General features: G+C 38.2%; 2 protein-coding genes across 5 annotated transcripts in view; one reads left to right on the top strand and one right to left on the bottom strand.

Moving 5' to 3' along the window:
- The window catches only part of LOC113118416 (capping protein, Arp2/3 and myosin-I linker protein 3-like), a 42,569-nt gene extending 25,739 nt beyond the window's left edge, over positions 1–16,830 (top strand). The window contains exons 32-40 of one of the 4 annotated variants that reach the window (XM_026287553.1): positions 8,453–8,556; positions 8,729–9,512; positions 10,536–10,640; positions 10,982–11,018; positions 12,168–12,236; positions 12,527–12,874; positions 14,957–15,064; positions 16,193–16,288; positions 16,518–16,830. In XM_026287553.1, coding sequence (XP_026143338.1) covers positions 8,453–8,556; positions 8,729–9,512; positions 10,536–10,640; positions 10,982–11,018; positions 12,168–12,236; positions 12,527–12,874; positions 14,957–15,064; positions 16,193–16,288; positions 16,518–16,732 — 1,866 coding nt within the window. In that variant the 3' untranslated portion in view covers positions 16,733–16,830. Of the gene's footprint in view, positions 1–8,452; positions 8,557–8,728; positions 9,513–10,535; positions 10,641–10,981; positions 11,019–12,167; positions 12,237–12,526; positions 12,875–14,956; positions 15,065–16,192; positions 16,353–16,517 lie in introns of all 4 variants that reach the window. The other 3 variants (XM_026287552.1, XM_026287555.1, XM_026287554.1) reach the window with 3 other exon arrangements.
- Positions 16,831–18,498: 1,668 nt separating this feature from the next.
- Positions 18,499–22,257, bottom strand: LOC113118414 (transmembrane protein 170A-like). The gene is made up of 3 exons (XM_026287551.1): positions 21,832–22,257; positions 20,722–20,892; positions 18,499–20,284 (listed from the first exon to the last, which is right to left on the bottom strand). Exons 1-3 carry the CDS (start codon positions 21,965–21,967, stop codon positions 20,154–20,156), a joined length of 438 nt encoding a protein of 145 aa, XP_026143336.1. The 5' UTR covers positions 21,968–22,257; the 3' UTR covers positions 18,499–20,153.
- Between the last annotated feature and the right edge of the window lie 421 nt (positions 22,258–22,678).

Here is a 22,678-nt window from a genome sequence, read left to right as displayed (position 1 = left end):
CGGTAAGATATAGCACATCCCTAGCAGCAGAAGCATTTCTTTTATTACCTTTCCTCTCCACAAAATCACACACACACACACACACACACACACAGTGAGCTTTATTACAGATGGATGCTCACCACTTTCAGTCAAGAGTGACCAATTTGACTTCCTGCCACAGCATAGTTCTGCAATTAATCAAGCACCGTAGAATTTCTATGCAGGTGTTTCTCAATGATATTTTCCACAAGTGCAGTACACTTAAAAAAATCACATGTAAATATCCCATGTGATAAATTCTTACCCAACATAAAAGTTAACCTACAATGAAAAGTAGCTTGTTTTCAACAAAATCAAATGTCTGTATATTTTTATTTTTTTCATCTTTATCTGTCCTGATCCCACTACATAATACTGTCATGGAGGGACTACAAACTATTAATTAAACTATTTAAACAACAACCATAATAATTTCATGATAATTTCATAATGTTAACATTAAATTTGTTTGGTCAAACTTTATTTTAAGGTCCAATTCTAGACATTATCTAAGAGTTTTGCCTGAATAAACTCCTAATTTGCTACCTATTAATATTAAGTAATGTAGTTAAGTATGGGTATTTGGTAGGATTAGAAATGAATATTATGGTTATGCAGAATATGTGTTTTATAAGTAATTATAAATAGCCAATATATTAATAATTGGCATACTTTAAGCAACTAAACTGGTCCCTATACTAAAGTGTTACCATTTGTTCTATTGAGTAGATATTGAATAAACTGTAGGTAAAGCTTTTTTTAGTGAACCACAATAATGAAAAGATCATAATCAGCTTTTGACTCGTGTCCTTTTGCCATATGATTTTTGCCCAATATAAAAATGAACATTCCTTAAATTATGTTGCTCCAGAAGTAATATAATTTGGAAATTTTTCTACTGCATGGTGGGAAGGCAAGTAATTTGTCTTGTTCCATTTCCTCCATTTTTACAAATATTTCTGTTGACTGCATTCATCAAACTTGGCTATTCAGTCCTGTTATATAATGTAAACGGCGGAGGGTGGGGTCAGTCTTTATTAAATTAGACAATATGCTTATGAGTAATTACAAACTAATGTTTGGTCAAAAACGAATTAGTCTCTTCTGAGTAACAGCTTCATTGAGTCTAAATTTGCAAGCCCATTACTCATTTTATGTCCTTTTTTTCATACTTAAAAAATAACAAAACTGATTCATGTCAACTGTTGCAAGACAAAAAATGCCTTGTTATTCATACCCTCAACAAATATCATCAAAAGGAGGTGCTTGTTTAGCCTTGACCAGAAAACTGGTCAACCTCAGACGGACAGAAAAAAAAAAACCTTTATATAAGCTGTTTATATTCATTTTATATGAGGATTGCAACCTGAGGTTGTTGATCAGCATTTTTTGAAGGTTAAGCACCACTTTTCACTGACCATTTGCTAAGATCTTCAGGTTCTATTTTATACCTTATTTGTGGAAAGTATTGGATTTAATCACAGATGCATTACTGCCTGCCATATAGCTCGTAGCCTTACTACCAGAGAAGCATAGACAGAAGCCCATGGAATTCTGGGATCACTGTCTCAACCTGACACCTTTAGACACACATCATCATAATGCTGTTCTCAGTTCACAGAGTTTAATAGAGGTAAAGACCACTGCATTCATTCCATCTCTCTGTATCCCGGCTTCTTTCCACTGAAATTTAAAGGGGAAACCATCGACAATCTGACACGGTGTACACAAAGTCATGAGTCATGACATGTGAGTCGGACTGTTCTTTGATCAGTATGTCAGCTTCCATCCAGGCACAGCTTCTTTAGACCCAAACATGGCACTTTTACAAGAGCAGACCAGCTTAACCCATCAGGTTTTAACATTATCTGGTGTAATGGAGGAATCAGTTTTGATTTTCACATTAGTGGAATCAATTACCTACTGATTTATATGTAACTGCCTATTTATGTAATAAATTCACCATTGATGGCTGCAGATGAAAGATTCTTGGCTTTCTGTGGAAAACTATGATACCCTGTGATATAATGTTTAAGTATTAATAAACCCAGCAGGCAATGTGAACCACATAAAAGCTTTGTTTTCCAATATTGATATATAATTAAGCATGAGTGTGCGGTGTGTTTTGTAGGAGAATATGATTGTGTTACTAACATGTGTGGGAAACACCTTCCTCTGTGCCGCCTCACACAACGTGGCGTCTGGTCTCCTCCTCTGTTTAAAGATGGAATGATGAGTGCTTTGCCTTCTCATTGGCCGAGAGGTGCTAAATGATTTATAATCCATTTCTCATGTGGTGTGCGGTGCCTCATTTGCATATGGTTGCTATAGCTCTGCAGTGGTCTCTCTCTCTCTCTCTCTCTCTCTCTATCTCTCCATATTTCTTTCTTTCTCATCCTGCAGTACCCAAAGTGCTCGAAGGCCTCACAGTCTGTGCAGCAGCAGGAAACAGGCAAAACACACAGACTGGGCACCCTGTGCTTTTGTTTGTGCATAGTATTTGTAAGCTACTGATCTGGCACAGTTGACAAGTTAAAATGGAGTCAGCATTGACCCAATTTGCTTTCTTAATACACATGGTTGTATTAACGGTCGGTCATATAATGATTAATCTTTGCACATTATAGAAAAAAATAAACAATATTAAAATAAACAGTTTCGTTTTTGTAATCACATAAATTGTATGGAAACTCATTTCTGTCATGGGATCAAAAAAAAAAAAAAATGTATTGTTCATATCGTCAGACTTTTTTTTTCAGAATTTACATCTCACAATACAGTTTTTGTTAATGTAATGGAAAAAAAGGGAAATAGTAATTGAGGCTGTTTATCTCACAATTCTTACGTTTTCCTTGCTGCTGCATTTTCTTTCTTTCTTTCTTTATTTTGAACATGTAAATACAATTACAATACAAAAACGAAAAGACTGCTTTTCACAATCCAGTTAAATGCATCAGTTAAATGGGTTCCAAGTAATGTTATATGTTGAACTGATCTAGCACAGTTCTCAAGGTGCTATATGAATTAACCACTAGTTCAGTGGTTCTCAATTTTTTGTTTTTTTACTCGAAGACAACTCTAACAAGGAGATGAGGCAGAGAGAGAATCCACTTGCATGCACAACTTTAAGGAAATACAAAAAAAACCTCAGATAATCCAATCAGAAGGAACCAGGAACCAGAAACATCCAGGAATCAATACAGGGAGCATCATCAACAACCAGCAAACACAAGTGAAAACCAAGCTGTATAAATACACACAGATAGACAAGCTAAATAAGGTAACAAGGTGGCATGGGCAGATGTAACTATGGGAACAAAGAATCAGACTTAGGAAACAGGAACTAAACTCAGGAAGTGAAAACAGTAACAACAGGGCAGAGAAACACTTCAACATAAAAATCCAAAGCACAACAAAGCAGACACGACAGCATTTGTGACATAGCCCCGCCTCAAAGGAACATTTTCCAAATGCTCTAAACAGAATAGACTAAAGTCCAGGAGGGTGGTGGAGCGGAGGCGGAACATGGGGAGGGATGGAGGGACAGGACCATGTAGAAGTGGAGGGACAGAGGACTGAGGCCTAGCTTGTGGAGCAGGGGGCCAGGGGGGAGCCAACAGAGCAAGGAGACAGGGCAGAGCTGGCAGAGCTAAAAAGCACTGGGGTGGAGTCAGCAGAACAGGGACCAAGGGCAAAGCATAAAGTCAGAGTGGAGCAGGCAGAGCAGGGATCCAGGGCAGAGCAAGGAACGAGGGCAGAGTGGAAAGAGCCTAAGAGCACCAGGGCAGAGCAGATGTGACTGAAAAGGGAGAAGTGACCGAAGATGGAGATGTGACCCATGGTGGGGCAGACAAAAACCACAGTACTCCTGAAGGGTCCAAAGATCCCCACGGTGGAGCAGACAACAAGCAGGGTGGAGCAGGTGGACCAGACAGATCAGGGACCCATGGCAGAGACTAAAACCTAGGGTAAACTAAGACATAAAACACTGACAATGTGTTCACAGCCCCAAGGACCAAGGAATGAAATGTAATAGGTTCATGATAGGCAGTTAATACATGATAGGCCTCCATGGCCGATACTAGACCAACTCGCAGATTAAAATTGGACAAACTGGCAAGAAATACAGATTGTGACCAGACACTTTTGGAACACTGAACAGGCAGACAGCTCAGCAATTTGACTCGAAAACTAGTAAGATAGACAGTTAATAACTAGACATATTTGGGTAACCTGGACAGGCAGACTGTCCATATTCAGACACCTTACTTAAAATTGGGCAGACATCTAGATCTAAAACGAACTCACTTACTGAAACTGGATTGACAAGCTGTTTAAAGTTGGGTGCATAAAAAGACACACTCAACAAACTCAAAATTTCTGATTTAACAGCAGAATCCCCACAGACAGACGGTTCAAAATCAGGTCCGTTGACTGGAACTGGACTGGTAGACATTCCATAACCAAAATCAGTAATTGTAACTGGATAGGCGGTCAGTTCAAAATCAAAACCATTGTCTGAAACTTGATTGCAGAGTTCATACTCAGGTTGCACTGGATTCTGGTCTAGAATAGATACATTCTCTGAGCCAAATTTGGGATCAGGAGCTCTCTCTGGGCTAAACTCTGGAACAGGAACCCTCTCTGGGATAGACTCAGCAACAGGAACCCTTTTTGGGTTAAACTCGGAAACATGAGCCTTCTCTAGGCTAGACTTGGGATCAGGAGTCTTCTCTGGACTAGACTTGGGATCCGTTTCGGGGAATAGAGTTGGCAACACCTCGGGAGGTTCTGCATCAAAGGATGCCACCTCTGGGGAAACTAAGGTGGTGTGTGCAACCCAAACACAAAGAATGGTTGTAGCCATAACTGGAAGGACAGAGATTACACTGTCTATTCCTGACAATGACGACACTGTGCCTGGGGAACTGGGGTGAGAAGCAGCCAAGAGGCTTGAGAATGCAAGCAGCTCGCGATGACACCAGCTGAGGGTCCTCCATGCTGGATGCCAGGCCTGAATGCCTTGGGACTGACTAGGTGCCTTAAAATGCAATATTCACGATGCTCTGGAACACAGAAGTGGCACCCATGATGGCTGAAGACTGTAGTTTGACATGAGCAGGCTTTGAGTTGGCAGACTTGACATGGGCAGGCTATGGCCTGGCAGACTTGATGTGACAAGGCTCTGGAAGATCAGCTGAGACGTGACAAGGCTTTGGAAGATCATTTGTGACGTGGCTCTGGAAGAACAGCTGAAATGTGAGGAGGCTCTGGAAGAACAGCTAAGACGTGACAATGTTCTGAAGTGAAAGTAACCATAGGAGAATCACTTTCTTCCTTGATTCCCACGGTAAAAGGAGAGCCACTTAGTTGCAATGCAAGATTTAAGTAAGCCTTGAGAGTCCAATGTGGCTCTTGCAAAGGCATGATCAAACTGAGCGGTTCAGATAACTCTCCCTGAAAAAAATATCATAAGGCACACCTTATCTAGGGATGCCAAATGTGCCAAATCAATAAAGTTCTTTACATAGTCCTCAGTCGGCTGATCTCCTTGATGAAGAAACATTATCTGTTGGTTGGTCGTTCTGTAATGAGGAGATGAGGCAGAGAGAGAATCCACTTTCATGCACGACTTTAATTAAGAAAAAAAAAAAAACTCATATAATCCATACAGAAGGAACAAGGAACCAGAAACATCCATGGGAACAATACAGTTAGCATCGACAATGACCAACAAACACAAGTGAAAACCAAGCTGTTTAAATACACACAGACAGACAGGCTAAAAGATGTAACAAGCATGGGCAATTATCATAGGGACACAAGGGTACAGTAACAAGGGAAACAAACAAGCAGACTAAGGAAACAGGAACTAAACTCAGGAAGGGAAGACAGAAACACCGGGGCAGAGAAACACTTCAACATAAAGGTCCAATGCATAACATAGGAGACAGAACAGGTATCGTGACAACAATATTGTGTTTAAATAACGTGTTAAAAATTATAACTTAAAAAATAATGTATTTACTATATGCTGTATGAATATAATATAATATATTTTATATAATAATGTTTTTTTATGTATTGATGTGATTTTTTTTAACCCTAATCCTATTTTACACTTGAAATTAATCCTGCTTCAGATTCTTTTCTGATATTTACATTAAGATAAATTAATACTAGTACAAATCTGTATTTCTGAAGCCTCTGTGGAATTTATCAGCACTGTGTTTTAAGCTCACAGGCAACATATTGTTAGAATAAAAGATTAATGATTGCCATCATGAAAATCATTTTGCTCATTTTTCACAATCACAATGATCAGAACTGGCAAATCTTACAACAGACATCCTCCATATTTGAGGCTATTGTGTTATTACTGTGGCTACATGACAGATACACCAGTCACCACTGATGAGCACTCATTCTCTCATTTAAGTGTGTATGTGTGATGAGGCTGTATCTGAGGGGTGTAATTATATTAGGTGGTGGGGGGATCAGGCAGAGAGATTGAGGCAGGGTTTGGCTCTCTCTTATGATGCTATAGGCAGATCTACTTAAAGTCAATTTCATGGCAGACAGAAAACCTTCTAAATTCTTACATATTCATATTTATGCTGTCTTTAATATCTATAAACGTCAGCAGAAAAAAAACACTTGTTCATAACCTCGGGAATGCTCAACCATATTAACTTACACAATAATATTAACATTTCTACACAACATTTCTGTCAAGCTTAACCCTAAACCAAACCTAAAATCAAAAGGCACTGCTTGGTTCATAGGCATGCTGTAATAGGAGTACTCTCACAGAGCCAGACTTTTGACTATTGCTATAAAGTCTGGTCCATTCTGCAGTTCATTCTGGCCAAAAGTTATTTTACACCAACACAAATGTTCGGCATTGAAAATTCAGTCCAGTTTTCAAATGCAGTTTGTCTTTTTAAACCGAAGTGTAAAGTACTACTCTATAAGATGGGCTGAATGAAAATGCACATTCACTCTGTGACAGTAGATGATGCTTTTAGAAAGCAGAAATATCCTGATAACTCTGGGATACAAAGCACTCCTTAATTATGCATTTCAGACACCCACTTGTTACGGAGAATAAAGTAGAGCCGTTGAGATTTTCCGGTTCGCTTGTTCCAGTTTTGTCACCTGTTATTCACTTTCGTTTTTTTGTATTAACAAAATATGTTAATGTTTGTGAGCAAAACCAATGGTTTATGTAATAGAGACATGAGATCGAAATGAAATCCAATTGGTTGGCCAGTTTTCTTTACAGTATGATGGAAAAGAGATTACAACCCCTCTCCAAAACAAAAACATCACATTGACAGCATGCAAATATTAGTAATGATCTGAACAGGCACAGTAACAGGCACCACAGGAATAGGCCTGTGTGGAAAACAATAACTGGTTATATAGAAAATAGCAAAGAATTTTACAGAAAAGTATGCAGGTCATAATCAAAATTTGAGTTCATAAAAGTAAAAAATGCTGATTATTCCAGAGACCAAGAACATGATGGAATATACAGTTCAGTTTGTGGATATCTATGTTCAAAGAGCCTCAAACACAACCTTTGATGCATGAAACTTTAAAGGAAACATCAGATTTTTTTTCACTTTTTTATTGCTTAATTTAGTTTAGGTTTCTGCCAGCTTAGAAAAGCTGAAAAGAAACACGTTTGTTATGGGCTGTTTCAATTTACAGGGTTTTTATTTATTTTTTTTTTTTTTAATGAATTGTTTTTACATAGCTAGCTATTTGAATTAGACCATCTCCAAGCTATGTACAGAGTCCAAGGCAGCAGCTCACATGTATTGTGTTGACATGCCCCACAGAAGAGAGGGGTGTGGTGAGCAGTAACTCATTATCATTTAAAGAGACATGCACTGAAACGAGTCGCTATGAATGAAGCTATATTTGACAATTAAAAGGTGTGTTGTTTTACACAACCATGATTCATTTTTAACCAACTTATGTTGCAGACATTCCATGAAGACCCTAAAGAATCATACCAACTTGTGGAAAATGGACATCCAATGTCCCCCTTAAAATTTATTAAATTAAGTATTTACTTTTTCCTCTGAAGTGTTAACCCAGTAGATACCATTTTGTTTCTCTGTGAACTAACAAGGCACCTCATATTTTGTGCACCCCATACTCCTGGAAGCTGGCTAGCTGTCAGCCAGTCTGACGTTCTTACAAGTTTTGTGTGCAATGTGCAGTAGATGCTTAGTAAACGGATCTGTGAGTGTGCCGTCTGAGGTTGAGTTTAAGATTTATTGATCAAGGGTCATGTACTATGTAAATCATGTTAATATTTTCATACCATTATTCTAGGATACAGTTTTTCATGTCCAGATTAAACATTTAGGAGACTTTAATTGGTTGAATGACCTTGTGTTTGTTTGTATGTGTGCAGGAGCAGGCAGCTGAGAGCGAGAATGAGGCCAATGAGAACATGGGGAGGGTTGATGAAGGTGTAGAAGAGTTCTTCACCAAAAAAATAATTCCTGATGACCCCCTGTGAGTACACAACACATACAAACACACTCTCATGTATGAAGACCGATGTTATTTAAACAGATCTTAAATTTTAATCACAGCACATGATTAAATCATGGTCTCTAACGAAGTAATATTCTTACCGGTTGTCAAAAGACATTTCCCATCATGCCTCTCCTCTCCTCGTGTTCAGAAAGCACCAGAGGGAGGAGCCCCTCATTAAACCACAACCTGCAGAGCCCACGTCTGTCACAACCGCACCTTCTACCACCTCCACTACAACCCACATCCCCACCACAGCCCCCTCCAAAAACATTAAGAAGAAATTTGGTGACTTTTTCGCCTTTAAGAAAGTCCGAGCAGGTCGAGGGGCCAAGGGCGACGGCGTTCCTGAGGGCAAGGTCAAAAAGACTTCAATAGCAGATCTCATCCGACCACTCCGGGAGGCAGCACGTGCAGAGAAAGAGCGAGAAAAGGAAAGGGAAAGAGAAAAGGAGAGGGAACGAGAGAAGGAGAAAGAAAAAGAGAGGGACAAAGAGAAACTGGATGAGGAAAACATAGTCAAGGCAGCCACAACCACAGCCACCACCACCATCGTCACCATCACAGATTCTACAACAGCTGCACCAGTTATTGAGGACAAAATGTCCCCCAGAGCTCCTTCACCTGCCCCCACACCTGTACTGACCCCACCTGCATCCACTCCCGCACCTCCTGCCTCCTCCCCAAGCAAAACCGAAGAGGTCTCAGCACTGTCCCCTGCTGCACCTCCCATTCCCTCCAAAAACCCCATCCCAGTCCCAGTTGTGTCACCCTCAGAGCGGGAGAAGAGCCGGACCCTGGAGAAGAGTCGCACCCCAGATGGAGAGCGGAGGCCTAAACCCATCCGTCGCTCTCTCAGAGAGGGCAAATCACAGTCCCTCATCCTGCTCTCAGAAGTCTTGCCAGAGCAGGATGGTACACCCACGCAAGTAAAGGTAATTGAGCTGTGGTTCTGATTGGGTTAAACTAGATATTTTATATTTTATATTGTATAGATATTATATATATTGTCTCTGCCAATTAACCTGACTATTTGGTTATTTATAGATTATATAGTAGGCTGATTGGCTCATTAAGAGAAATTCTAAATCTGTTAACAGCATAGTTGATGCATGATGCACATTTTCAGTTTTTAGATATTTTTATGTGCAGTTTGAGTAAATATTGTGTAAAAAGTATTCATTTAAACCCTTATAATAAAATGACTGTGGCAGAATCACAGCATGTTCCAAATGTGATATGATATAAAATAGCAAAAAACGAAATCTTTATAATCTGGTATATCTTACGTAATATTTCTATATTTGAGAGTATTTTTCTTAACCTATTAAATCTCATTATATAAATTTTATTCAATTTTGTTACATTTATGCAAAAAAAGCTTTAGGTAAGGTTTAGGTAAAGGTAAGACAGTATCATGATTCTTCTATATTTACTGTATCATGGTAGTGGCTGTTTATGTACACACAAAGAAATCCATCAGCTTACCATGGCGCATCTACAAAACTACATGGAAATGTTTGTTGCGGTAACAGCATGTGTTGAGTTACTTTGTGTAATTGCATTTCTTTTGTCACATTTTCTTTGATGTCATTGATGTCATTGGCCAAGGCTGTTGTTACTCTATATATACATGTGTCAGAAGTGAAATTGTCACAGTGTAAATATGGGTGTGATGTCATATCAGCACATCTAAAATATTTTATAAATATGATGCTGAAATTGTTTTTCTTGCAGCATCTGTTGTTGCATAATATGATTTTTTTTGTCAGCTGCTGAAAACTGAGTCAGCATTAAATAGTGTGGACGCTGATCCAAAATCCCTCTGGATAAGAGGGTGCTGGCATTTTTATAGGTTCCTATTGACTATTTAATGTACAGCTGACTTCACAAGAAATGTTTCTTGTGCTGTTTGTACAAAAATATTCTAAAAGCTAATTTTTTTGGTCACTGTCTAGAAACATGCCTCAGAGAGCTCGTCCAGCTTGGAACAGCGTCTCCATGTCATGCTTCATCGCATGGGAGTCACCAAAACATCTCCTACTGACACCAAACAGAGCCAGGTGAGTGCAGATATTTCATGCTTCCAGTATTCTTTCTGGGATGTTAAATATTTGTTTTTGATATTTGCCATGTTTTTAGTAATGTGTTGTTGCCAAACCTAATTAATTGAACAATTTCGTTCTCCAAAGACCTTTTAAACTTTATTAATGGTCATAAATAATTCACTGTTATCGAAAATGTCTTATACCAGGAAAAAACACCTTGCCCCAGTATCAATCGCTTTCTCTGCGAAAACCGCAGTGTCAAAATCATTGCTTATTCTTTAAGGGTTTGGACGAATTAGAGATTATACACATACTTCACTAGGCATCTTATTTAAACCAGTTTTATCCTCTTACAGAGCAAGGATGAGGAGCTGAGGAAAGCCAACTCTGAGGGTAAGACACATTTCTCAGCTACAGTATGTACTTCTCCATGCTGGGTTGTGAGAATTTGCCGCATTGTTACTGCTGCATCAGCACATCTGTGTTTTGACAGTGATGATCTCAGTTTTTCCTTTCTGGGGTTTCAGGTGTGCCTGCTAGAGAGTAACATCATAGCGTGCCCTATGTGTGCTTCCTATGTGGTTAGGCCATTCACTGGTTATGAGATGGGAAAATATAGTTTCTCTTCTTTCCTTTCTTAATTCACACTGCAAATCTTTGCTTTCATTGAAATGCTGTTAGATAATCAGATACATCTAAAGGGGTCATATGATGCAATTTCAAGTTTTCCTTTGTCTTTGGAGTGTTACAAGCTGTTTGTGCATATATACGATCTGTAGAGTTGTGTAGACTTAAGTGTCAAACCCAGAGATATTCTTTATAAAAGTTAAGACTAGTCTACATCTTTCTAAAATGCCTCATTTAAACAAGCCCCCACATATCTATTTCACTGTGTAGAACATCGCCCAAATGTTTACACAAAGAAAGAAGGCGTAAGTTTTATTCTCGCTCTAGTATTTGGTGCTGTCGCTACCACCGTGTCATAAGAAGCTGTTTTTCCAAATGTGGTAAGGAGCGTAAGATTTCCATCACACGCTTGAGGTATTCAGCCATTCACAATGCACTGTATAGCTAGCCAATCATAGCACACCTTGCTTTTCAGAATGATGAGCTTTGCAAAATCGACACGTTTGAGAACCTTAATCTGTGATAAACACACTGCATTACACCAAATACACCAAATAATGTTTTTTTTTAGCATCATTATATGACCTCTTTTATTCTATTTAAATGTATTTTATCTATATACCATCTCTCTATATATACACCACACACACACACACACACACACACACATATAAGTCTAGCAAAAGGCCATATGTCTGCACATAATGCTTTCATTAAAACAAACAAACAGCAAGAATACCTTGCAGCTTTGTGTCAAATCCAATTTAAAGGAAGTTTCACTCTTTTCAGGTTCAGCCATAAAATCCTTTTCCTTAAGCTATTAGCAGTGTATTTATTCTCATGCATTAGCACAGCTCAGCATATATTTTATGTGCAGTATTTTCTGTTATTTAGTACACTTTGCTTGCTTTTTAGGGGCAATACTTGACAAACCTGAGCCGCCACCTACATTTATGAAACCCCGCACAATGTCCACCTCATCAGGTAAGAAAGGAATCACCCGGCTTCATTTCATTTTATCATAGCAAGGCACGTGTTGCGATGAAACGAAAGTAGAGACAGATCTTTTCCTCTGTGATGTACATAGAAAAAATGCAGGGCGAAGTTCTAAAGAAATCTAGCATACATCACCAAAGAAAAGATCTCGAGAGATTGACTTATGATATTTTGATTAAGAATTACGAGGTTAAAAAAGGAAACATATCAATGTATAATTTGTGCAAAATGAGATAACATGCATTTAGGAAATATTTCAAACCTCTTATATTCTCCAGACACCAGGCGACCAACCCAAGTGACCCAGAGTGTTACGGACTTCCACCGTACAGAAAAGCCACTAATTCCAGAGCGTCCTTTAGGCCCGTTGCCACCTAAACCAGTCATGAAGCCCATTCTGCTTCCCGGTAGTGAGGTGGCACGGATGGCCACACCCAGTCCCAAGCTCCCCAGCCCCTCTCAAGATGGCAAGGTAGAGGTATCAGAGACCTCTCTCTCACAGCTTCAAGAGAAAGATCCTCCAACCCCATCACCCCGCAAAGAGATGCCCCCTGCACCCTCACCACGGAGGATTCTCAGAACGGATATCAGAGAGCGTTCAGAGAAAGCACAATCCGTCACTGAAGGTTTGCCTCTCTGTCAGTCTAGTGGAGATGACTGGGCATGCGGGCTTTGGGTGGCCAGTTTTTACATAACATGCTATTTGAATTTTTTAACTAAATGAAAATGATCTAAATGTTCTCTCATCTTCTGTTGAATAAAACAGCATATGCTGGTTAGGTTTGTTTTGAAGCTTGGTAGCTGGTTTGAGCTGGTTTAAGCTGGTCATGTGCTGGTCCTAAGCAACTAGCTCCTGCTAAGGACCAGTTCATATCCAGCTTATAACCAGCTCAGGACCAGATTAAACCAGCTCATGGCCAACTAAGGACTTTGATCTTAAATCAGCTGAAACCAGCAGCCATTCTTCAAAACATACTTAAGCTGTTTTTTTCAACAGGTTCTCACGTCTTTTCGAATGCTTTTTTCAGTATGCAGATATTTTTCACAGAACTTGGTAGATTATTTACAAATTGTAGTCCATTACTGATTCCAAATCACATGACAAATATTGTAGTTCATAATTCATTGCCTTACACATTTTAGGTAATATAATTGGACTACTTTAGACCCATTTAATTTAAATTTTATTTAATAATTTAATCATTTCATTTGTTTAAATAGGATAATCTTTTACCATATTGATATACAAAACCAAAAGAGTAAGAGAATATATTCAATTCATTGTTATTAACAACATGAAGTTCATTAAACATGGCATGACGTCAAAGTCCAAAGTTCCCAAACGGGGATTCGTGAAGGAACTGCAAGGGATTTGTGAATTCAATGAAAATCATATAATTAAATTATTAATAATTAATAAAAATAAAAATAAAACACAAAAATGTCAAATGAAAATAAATAATTTTAAAATAACATCAATCAAAATTAAAACAGTAAATAAAAAAGAGAAACCTTGCTATGTCAGAGAACCGTGAGCATTCGAATGTTTTTCACTTGTATCTATTTTAAACTTTCAGGAGCACATCAAGTAAATATATTAGGTAAATGAGGTTCAGAGGACAAATATAGTTTGGGAATCCCTGCATTATGAAAATAACGTGAATTTTAGTAATTTTAATGTCATTAAAAGACAAAAGCCTTCCAAAGACATAGTAATACATGATTAATAAATAACCTAGATTTTATAATTTAAATAAAAATTGACGTTCCTCAGTAGTAATGTTGAAACACTTCTTTAACCTGAAATGATTTGTGTAAATCCAGTGGCCAAATGCTGTGTGACTGGTCTTTGTCTGAATGTCCACAAAACTTGAAGACTTTCTGAGTGTATATTAGAAAGGAACATTTAAAAGATGGAAACAGAGGAATTGTTTGATCATCCCTTTAATTGATTGACAGCCTATCTATCTCCTATTCTATGTCTTCCTTTTCAGTTTGTTCCATGCATGTACACAATATTGGCCTTTATGATATCTATCACCATCCAAACAAATTTATAATATGAAAGTGGGGCCACACACTGACTCAACTAGTGTCTGTTTTCATTCAACACCTCCTTCGATGACCGATCTCAAAGCTCTCGGAGTCTGCCGGCTCTTACAGCGCTCGGCCGAATGCAATTCAGTTAGCCCTGTCCCATCAGTCGTGTAATTCAATGCTTGCGAGGCCAATGCAGCAAATGGCCCTGATAAAAATGCATTCATTCTATGAGTGTTGGTCCAAAATACTCTTTGTAGCTCCAAATGTTATCTTAACGCAATAACCACATAACTGAGAGAATATGAATATTGTGATAATGTGATAAGCTGAACGTCCCTTGGCGGTATCAAGCGTTGTGTATGCGTTCATTCAAGTTCCACTCTACATGCATACATCCCGATACAGATATTTTTCCTCATTTGTGAATCTGGTATGAACCTTGGGCTGTTCATATCTGTGGCGTGGTGGTAGCACATGCACTCATGACTTAAAGGGTCACATGTTTGAATCCCGACTCTATTGTTTCCCGATTTCCCTCATTCCCACTGTCAATCCTCCCTGTCCTATATAATAAAAGGCATAAAACAGCCTCAAATACCCTGATGAGCTGTATTATATTAATGTCTTTTATAAGAACGGACACAGTCTGACCCTATTTCCTCTCATAGAGACCCTCCCTATACCACGGCCCCGCATGAAGCCCTCTCCCCAGCGCCGTGCTGTGTCTGTCCATGAGGACTCTCTCCTCCAACACGCCGCCATGCTTGACCCTGAGGGTGAGCATCTGATGTCTCATACCTGTCACTCACAATATGTCAGTTGCATTCGGATTCACGTGTTTCTAAACAGCGCTCTGAATAATCCTGTTCATGTTAAATGAGAGCGATGTTTTGAAGAAGATGATGTTGCTAGTTGCTGATGTTATTGCTAGTCAGGTGTATCATACATTTTGGAGGGACTATATTGACAGATATAAGAAGACACCCCCTTTTAATTAACAGGCTTGGCTGCTTTAGTCAGTTCCATGAGTACAAATCTCAATGTTAAAGCGTATAATGCATCTGTGTATAAGGCAAGGCTCAATTCAGTCAGTGTGTAAGAACTTGACTGGTCTGCAGAAAGCCAAGTCCTAATCTCAGCTGAACATCTCTGATGTGACTTTAAATGCAGAGCTTGAGCCAAAAACTTGTCACCAAACACCAGTGATTTGTACATACGGATACAGTCCTTTTAGACACTTTCAAAACTGTTGCTACAGTTATTGGTAGTGCCTTTATCTGTTCTAAAGAAGGGGGTGTCCAATACTTTTGTCCATATAGAGTACATGCCATTTTAAACATTTGGGGTTGGTAAGATGTTTTTCGAAAGAAGTCTCTTGTGAACATTAAGTCTGCAATTACTTGATCAATAATACAGTGAAATACTGAAAATATTACTAAAATGTAAATTTTCAGCAGCTATTGCTCATCTTCAGTATCACATTATCCTTCAGAGATCTTTCTAATATGCTGATTTGCTGTTCAGAAGCCATTTCTTATCATCAGTGCAGAAAATATTTACTGATAAGTAAAAAGTTCAAAAGAATTTCATTTGTTTGAAACAACTTTATAACAATATAAATGTCTTTACTATCATTTTTGATAAGTTTAATGCATCCTTGCTGGGCAAAAGTATTAATTTCTTTAAAAAAAAAAAAAAATCTTACTTACCCCACACTTTTGAATGGTATTTTTTATGAATTCAAATCTAAAAGACGTAGACTAAAAGATGCAAATTTTGATGCTGATTTTATAGGATCATTAAAACACAAAATGCATTTCTTTCTGTGTGCTTTTTTTCTGCAAGCAATGTATCTACTGTATGGCACTTTTTTTTATAATGCCAGTTATTATGGCCTCTCTTAGAGCTAAAGGCTGCGCTGCCAAGACGGCAGAGGTCACCGGGGCGGAAGCGAGTGAACCTGGGAGAACTGCCGCCCTGCTCAGAGGATTTACCTGAGGGTGAGGAAGGTGAGAGGAGGAAGAGATTAACTCCAACTCCAACACCATGAGAGAAACCTGAGATGTATTTAAATCTATACCTATATAGTAACTTTCTGTAAAATTTATATATAAAAAAAACTATAATTTCTATAGTCTGTATGAGATATTTGTGTACCAAACTGTTTAACAGTTTGTGCAGTACTACAATTAGGTACCGTGCTTACGTGTCCATCGTGTGCATTCACAGTGAAATCTGGGGAAAAGCAGGACAGCACTGGACAGGTTGATGAGGCGAACAGCACAACAGTCACAGACAGCCAATCAGAGCAGAGCCCATCCGAGCTCAGCGAGCGAGTGACCAACCAGGGGAGGGGGGAGACAGTCTCAGAGGAGCACACAACGCAGGGAGAAACATCAGACCAAAGAACTGAACCCCCCTCACCTGAGATACACATGGACTGACCCTGCGCAAATCTATTTTCTATCATGTGTACCTTTGCCTTGCACGCCGGATTATGTACAAAAGAATGAATTATGAACAAATGCTTAAAAAAAAAAAAGAGTAAATCAATACCTATACTTGTTAATAATGATTAAAAAGTGAATTCTGTTGTGTCATTACGAGTCCTGGCTTTTTCATGGGTGTGAACATGCTTGTCTCTCTTCCCTTTCTCAAAAATACTAGTTTCTTGAAAGTTTGGCGGGGATTTGATTAAACGTAAAGGGATAGTTCTAAACCTGTAAAAGAACATATTTTCAAGATTGTTGATAAAAACAAATTAAATAGTTGACAGTAACCATTGACTTCCACTGTATTTTTTCCCCCATACCATGAAAGTCAATGGTTACCGTCAATTGTTTGATTACCAACATTCTTTAAAATATGTTATTTTGTGTTCAACAGAAGAAACGTATACAGGTTTGGATAAGTTAGGAGGAACTGGTGATGGAGGAGGACAATTTGCTCCTGAGCAAGTGAAAAAGCTGATGAATAATACTGAACAGAGTTTAGTAAAGCTGTGATAGGTGTCGTATTCCTATAGGTAAATGTGATAAGCTGAAAGTTAGCCTATGTATGCTTGCTAAAAATATGCTATACGCTTGATTTTTGGGACCCCCTACAGTTAACCGAGTGGAATTGTCAAAGATATCTGATTGTCCTAATTACAGTAGATACATGTACCAAAGCTATCTCTACACAAGCATTTGTTGCTGTCGTAAAGTAATCCACCCTTTTCGCATAATTTCGGACCTGCTCACTAAACTTGAATACAAAAATATTCTTATTAATGAACTTACTATTGTCTTGAAGTGGCTTTGCCTACATACTCATAGTACGAGACGTTTGGGGGAATTAGAAGTCTTATTAGAAGTCAGAGTACCATCATAATTATTTTGAAAATGATATTTCAAGGTTAAAACTTACTGTACATACAGTTGCTATTAATATATCACAAAATGTGAAAGGAAAGCAAATCTTTCTTTATTTGCACAGAGCTTTTTCAGCTCCCTGTCACTGATTGCAATTTACTTTTCTTATTTAAAATGGGTATTACATCATATACGACAAGTGTATTTAAGATACTATTTTATGACTATTTTATTAAATCTCATCTACAATGGCTAAAAATTAAAGGAATTTAGAATGAAGTATTTTTTGAGATTACGAATTACATTTTGGTTGACCTTTCAGGTCATTTTACATGACAAACACCTGCCAAATGCTTTCCTCTTATGTTTATGGTAATTATGCAAACAAATGACAGTAAAATCTGTTTCTCCAAACCTGCTACAGTAACGTTTTTCATATTTCAAAATACTGTTCTACACTTCTTATTATAGGCCTAATGTTCTTTTATTCCAGTTTAACCAGGCTCTGGTAGCAGAAAAGCCCACATGCTTTGAGTCATCATTCCACGTGTGTTTGGACAGCATGTTACTCCCTCCGGTACGCAGCAAGTGGCGGGTGTGCAGATTTGGCCAGTGAATGTTAATGGAACACAGGAGAGCCATCTGTGAGTGTGGAAGTGCTGGAGAACACAGAAGCTGAACTAAACCGCAGATGAGAGTGGCGTCAGTAGCCACCCTCCATTTATACAACCAAATTGTTTTTACTACTCTTTCAGCTGTTATTTTCATGTCCGACTCCAAGGCACACATTCAGCTTTCGGGCCAAAATATTACAACCAAACCACAGGACAGCAAATCACAATAGCAAAAAAAGAGGGTGTTATAATCTAAACCATTTTATTTCATGAAAATACTAGTAATTGGCACTTATTATACAATAAGGAAATTAAACTTGCCCAGAAAAAAAGTAAAAATAACCAGAAAGTATCATGTTGTAAGATGTAAATCCATTTATCAAGAAAACCATATAATCTAGGACAAACCACAAAAACAATGAGCAGTCACTCCAGCAATGATTGGACTTTAGAAAAATAAATCCATCTGTGCAATTGAGAGACCATAGGCTCAGACGAATAAAGCATAGCTTTCAGTGCGCCCCACTAATGTTAGCGCACCTATCATAAAAAGATTAGTCTGACTTACATTTACTCACACCACACAAGCTTTGAATGAATCTTCCAGAACACAAGAACTTCCTGAGGGCTTAAATAGGGGAGAACACAAGTCTACAAATGCTTACACTGAAGAAATGTGAAACTTCTATTAGAGAAATAAGTTCGGTTTAGATGTCCAGCTGATAATTCCTCAGATAGGTCTAAAAACTCTGCTACTGTGTGATAAGATCATTTTCGTGTCAGTTTCAGAATTACACCTCTTGCTGATAATCTATATGTGTGAGTACATATTTTTTGCAACTTAAGCATCTTATTTTATATACTTCTGTACATAAACTTGGGTTTCTGATTATGATATTTTGTACATTCCATAGTAGTTCCGTTGGATCTTTCCACGTGAGATTTCTCTAGAAATAACAGTGTCTGCGACGTATAACGACTGTAGAATAGTGTTCATCATTTCTTTGGTGAAGGTGTAAGTGATTCTACAATGGATTTTACTGTTTTACATTCACATGTTAGGCATAAGAGGTGAGGCTGCCACATACAGAATCTTACGGGCAAATAAGTGTCAAAGCAACATTGTATCACTCTTAATATATACAGAAATAACAATGTGAAGGCCAAATCCTGGAGCCCACTTGAAAAACAAATTCTTAATGACTTTGAATGGAAAGACAGGTCACAAATATGTAATTTAACCAACAAAAGCCACTTAACTCCAGCAGGAAATCTTATGCAATGAAACAATTACAATGTCAAAGTCCACACACAAAGTGTGTTCAACTGTAATCTCTTGAAATATGCCCACAATCAGAGGCAAAATACATATAAAACATTGTGAAGTAGAGAAACAAATTTAAATGTCTAGCCTTTGGCCTAATGGATTCATATAATCAGTGCAAAGTGAATGCAAGTTGATCCTCTCAAGGATGATTTATGGGCAAGCTGGAATGGGCTTTAGCATGTATATCAAATGAGTCTTTACCTCATCCAAAAGTGTATGAAAGACTAATTTAATGTTAAGAAAGGAAAATGAAATGAAACTAACCAACAAAATAGCATTTATAATGATTAATAAAAAAAAAACACATGTGCAAGATGACTCCACCTGTAACGCAAGGCTAGCTCTGCTTTAAAGGTAGCTTGTCATGTTTCCTTTCCAAATGAAAAGTCCCATGTTACTCGAAGAACTGATCAGAAACCTGTTAGGAAAAAATTCTATAGCTCTGTATCAAAGAAAACAAGTTGTTGGGTCTGTTTGGGAAGTAAGGCCTCCATGTTTTGCATATGATGCCCAGGGGACTGAACCGCTTCCTCTCCTTGTGATGGCAGCCTGGAGTGCCAATGTCTTAGTGCTACAGGGTAGCCAGCACTCTGAAGAAGGAAATTATAAAAACACACAACGACTGTCCTACTCCAAACACCAAGGCCTCCAAGGAAAACATGCTCTTCCCAGCTGCTTTATAAACTCCTGCTATGGCTGCACCTGTAAGACATTTATATAAATATGTATAGCATACAAATTAAATATTTAGTGACTATTCAATCAGTCAAAATAAATGACTAGATCAGGGGTGTCCAATCCTGGTCCTGGAGGGCCAATGTCCTGCAGAGTTTAGCTCCAACATGCCCCAACATATCAATCTGGAAGACTGTAGTGGTGCTTTTCCACTGCATGGTACAGCTCTGTACGGTTCACTTTTGAAGGGTTTTCCACTGGGTACAGTACCTGGTACTTTTTTCAGTACCACCTCGGTTGAGGTTCCAAGTGAACCGTACCATTCCCAAAATGTGGCATGTAAACTCTGCTGGACAGTGGCCCTTTAAAAGCTGGACTGGCCACCCCTGGTCTACATGCTTTTCATATTCATTATCACATATCTCAGATGTAGCTAGATCAAAAAACATAAACAAGATACATACTAGTAAGAACCCCTCCAAACAGCGGGCCGATGATGCCCATTAGCAGGATGCCGATTGGGAAAAATCGTGCCATCTTATGTCTGCGGAGGGTTGCCAGAGCCAGGAGGGCAGCAGGCAGATGAAACACCAATGAGGAGACAACAGCCCACAGGAAAACCCCATACCACATCTCTGCCAAAACAAGACATCACATTCAGAAACACAATCAAAGCCTGAAGATCAGCCAACGGTGTAATGTAATGTGATGTAAACATCTCCCACCTAACCTTTAGAAATAAATCTCGATCGCTGGCATCATGGACATTAGGACTGTTTGTTACTGGTGAGGCATTATTAACTATAATACAACCATGTAATACTGTAAATTTAATATTTAACTACATTTTCCATCACACAACTTGAAGATAGACAGATAGACAGACAGACAGGTAGAGAGGTGGATGAATGAATGGATAGACAGATGCATACATAGATGTTAGACAGATTGATATATAAATAGATGGGTAGACAGATAGACGAATGGATATAGATAGAACAAGAGGTTGATAGACTAATGATAAACAGAACTGACAGATAAATGTTTATCTGCCTATCTGTTGTAAATATTTGTCATGCTGATAGATGGATGGATATCTGACTACCTATCTGTAGTAATATCTATCGTTCTGTCTGTCAGACTAAAGATAGATAGATAGATAGATAGATAGATAGATAGATAGATAGATAGACAGATGTAGAAATACATGTCTTCTTGTCGTTCTGTCTATAGATATACTAACAAACAAGATAGAACAACTATGCAGATAAATAGACAGAAAAACAGACAGTCATATAAATAGACATATAAAAATATGTGTACATGTATAACGTTATTGAACGCAATTTAATTCCCCCCAAAACACCATAATTTTAACCAAGCATCCAAGCACATTTAACATTAGCCGGACAAGCTAACAAACTAGCATTAGTTGCTAACCCTTTATCAGTTTGAAAGCCTGACCGTTTTACAGTTCAGTGCGAATCATACAACACAATAATAGTGTCAGATATTAGTAAAATCACGAGTTAATCGGAGTGATGTGTGATGTCTGCTGTGGTGTGAAGCCTCACCGGAGAAATCGCACAGAGACGTGTCGTTCCTACCGCAGTTCGTGACATTTTTCTTCGGCACCAAATTCAAACTGAGGATCTGCTTCACGAATCCGACGTCGTCCTGCATTTCTTTTAAGATTAAGGGCGAGATCATGCGTGAAGAAGGTGTCAAATCCGAATAACAGCATTAGAAAAGGAATGTGGGCTTGAGCTGAGCGTTTGTTTTTAGCACAGATGCTCATCCGTCTGCATGAACTTCCGTTTGAAATGCGGAAACCCGATGAGATTTACTTTCATTAAACTGACAACACTGTCAACCTACCAATGCTCTGTATGACCGTTTAAAAACGAGAACAGTTTAATCTTAAAGACCACAACTATGTATAGTTTGAGATTATCTTGATGTCACTTGCGATTTGCGACAGGCGTATGGGCGGGGCCTGTACGTTTTGAGGTATGTCCCTTCTCGGTGTACGTAAAAACAGATTTTCATAGCATGTGGATAGAATGTGAAAGTTTAAACTGAAATTTCTAAATTAAAAATAATTTTGTATTGTTTTATGTTATTATAATTTATATTTTATTTTATTCCATCTTATGTTGTACAAACATGGCAAGAAATGTGGGATAAAGAGGGGAATGGGAGACATCTATACCAAATTCAATACAGGGTAGGAAATACAAGACACAAAGAGAGATGATAGAAAATAATCTTAAAGAAATAGGTGAAACTTACTTAAATCAACCCTAAGTAGGCTATGACGGAGAGAGCTCAGTTTAGAGAACTCTTAGGTTCTTTAAGGGATACTGGGCTTTATTATAGGATATGATGGATGTTTATTAATTATTATTGTTATAATATTTT

The sequence above is a fragment of the Carassius auratus genome, chromosome 18 (genome assembly GCF_003368295.1).
Source record: "Carassius auratus strain Wakin chromosome 18, ASM336829v1, whole genome shotgun sequence".
NCBI lineage: Eukaryota > Metazoa > Chordata > Actinopteri > Cypriniformes > Cyprinidae > Carassius > Carassius auratus.
This window is presented reverse-complemented; position numbering and strand designations above follow the sequence as displayed.

What these genes read in the sequence shown, in the direction of transcription:
- LOC113118414 (XM_026287551.1), bottom strand. Translation starts at nt 21,967, where the DNA reads ATGATCTCGCCCTTAATCTTAAAAGAAATGCAGGACGACGTCGGATTC. An exon ending in GTCTCTGTGCGATTTCTCCG is followed by an intron (nt 20,893 to 21,831) that starts GTGAGGCTTCAC and finishes TTGTTTTGGCAG; the next exon opens with AGATGTGGTATGGGGTTTTC. An exon ending in GTTTGGAGGGGTTCTTACTA is followed by an intron (nt 20,285 to 20,721) that starts GTATGTATCTTG and finishes AATGTCTTACAG; the next exon opens with GTGCAGCCATAGCAGGAGTT.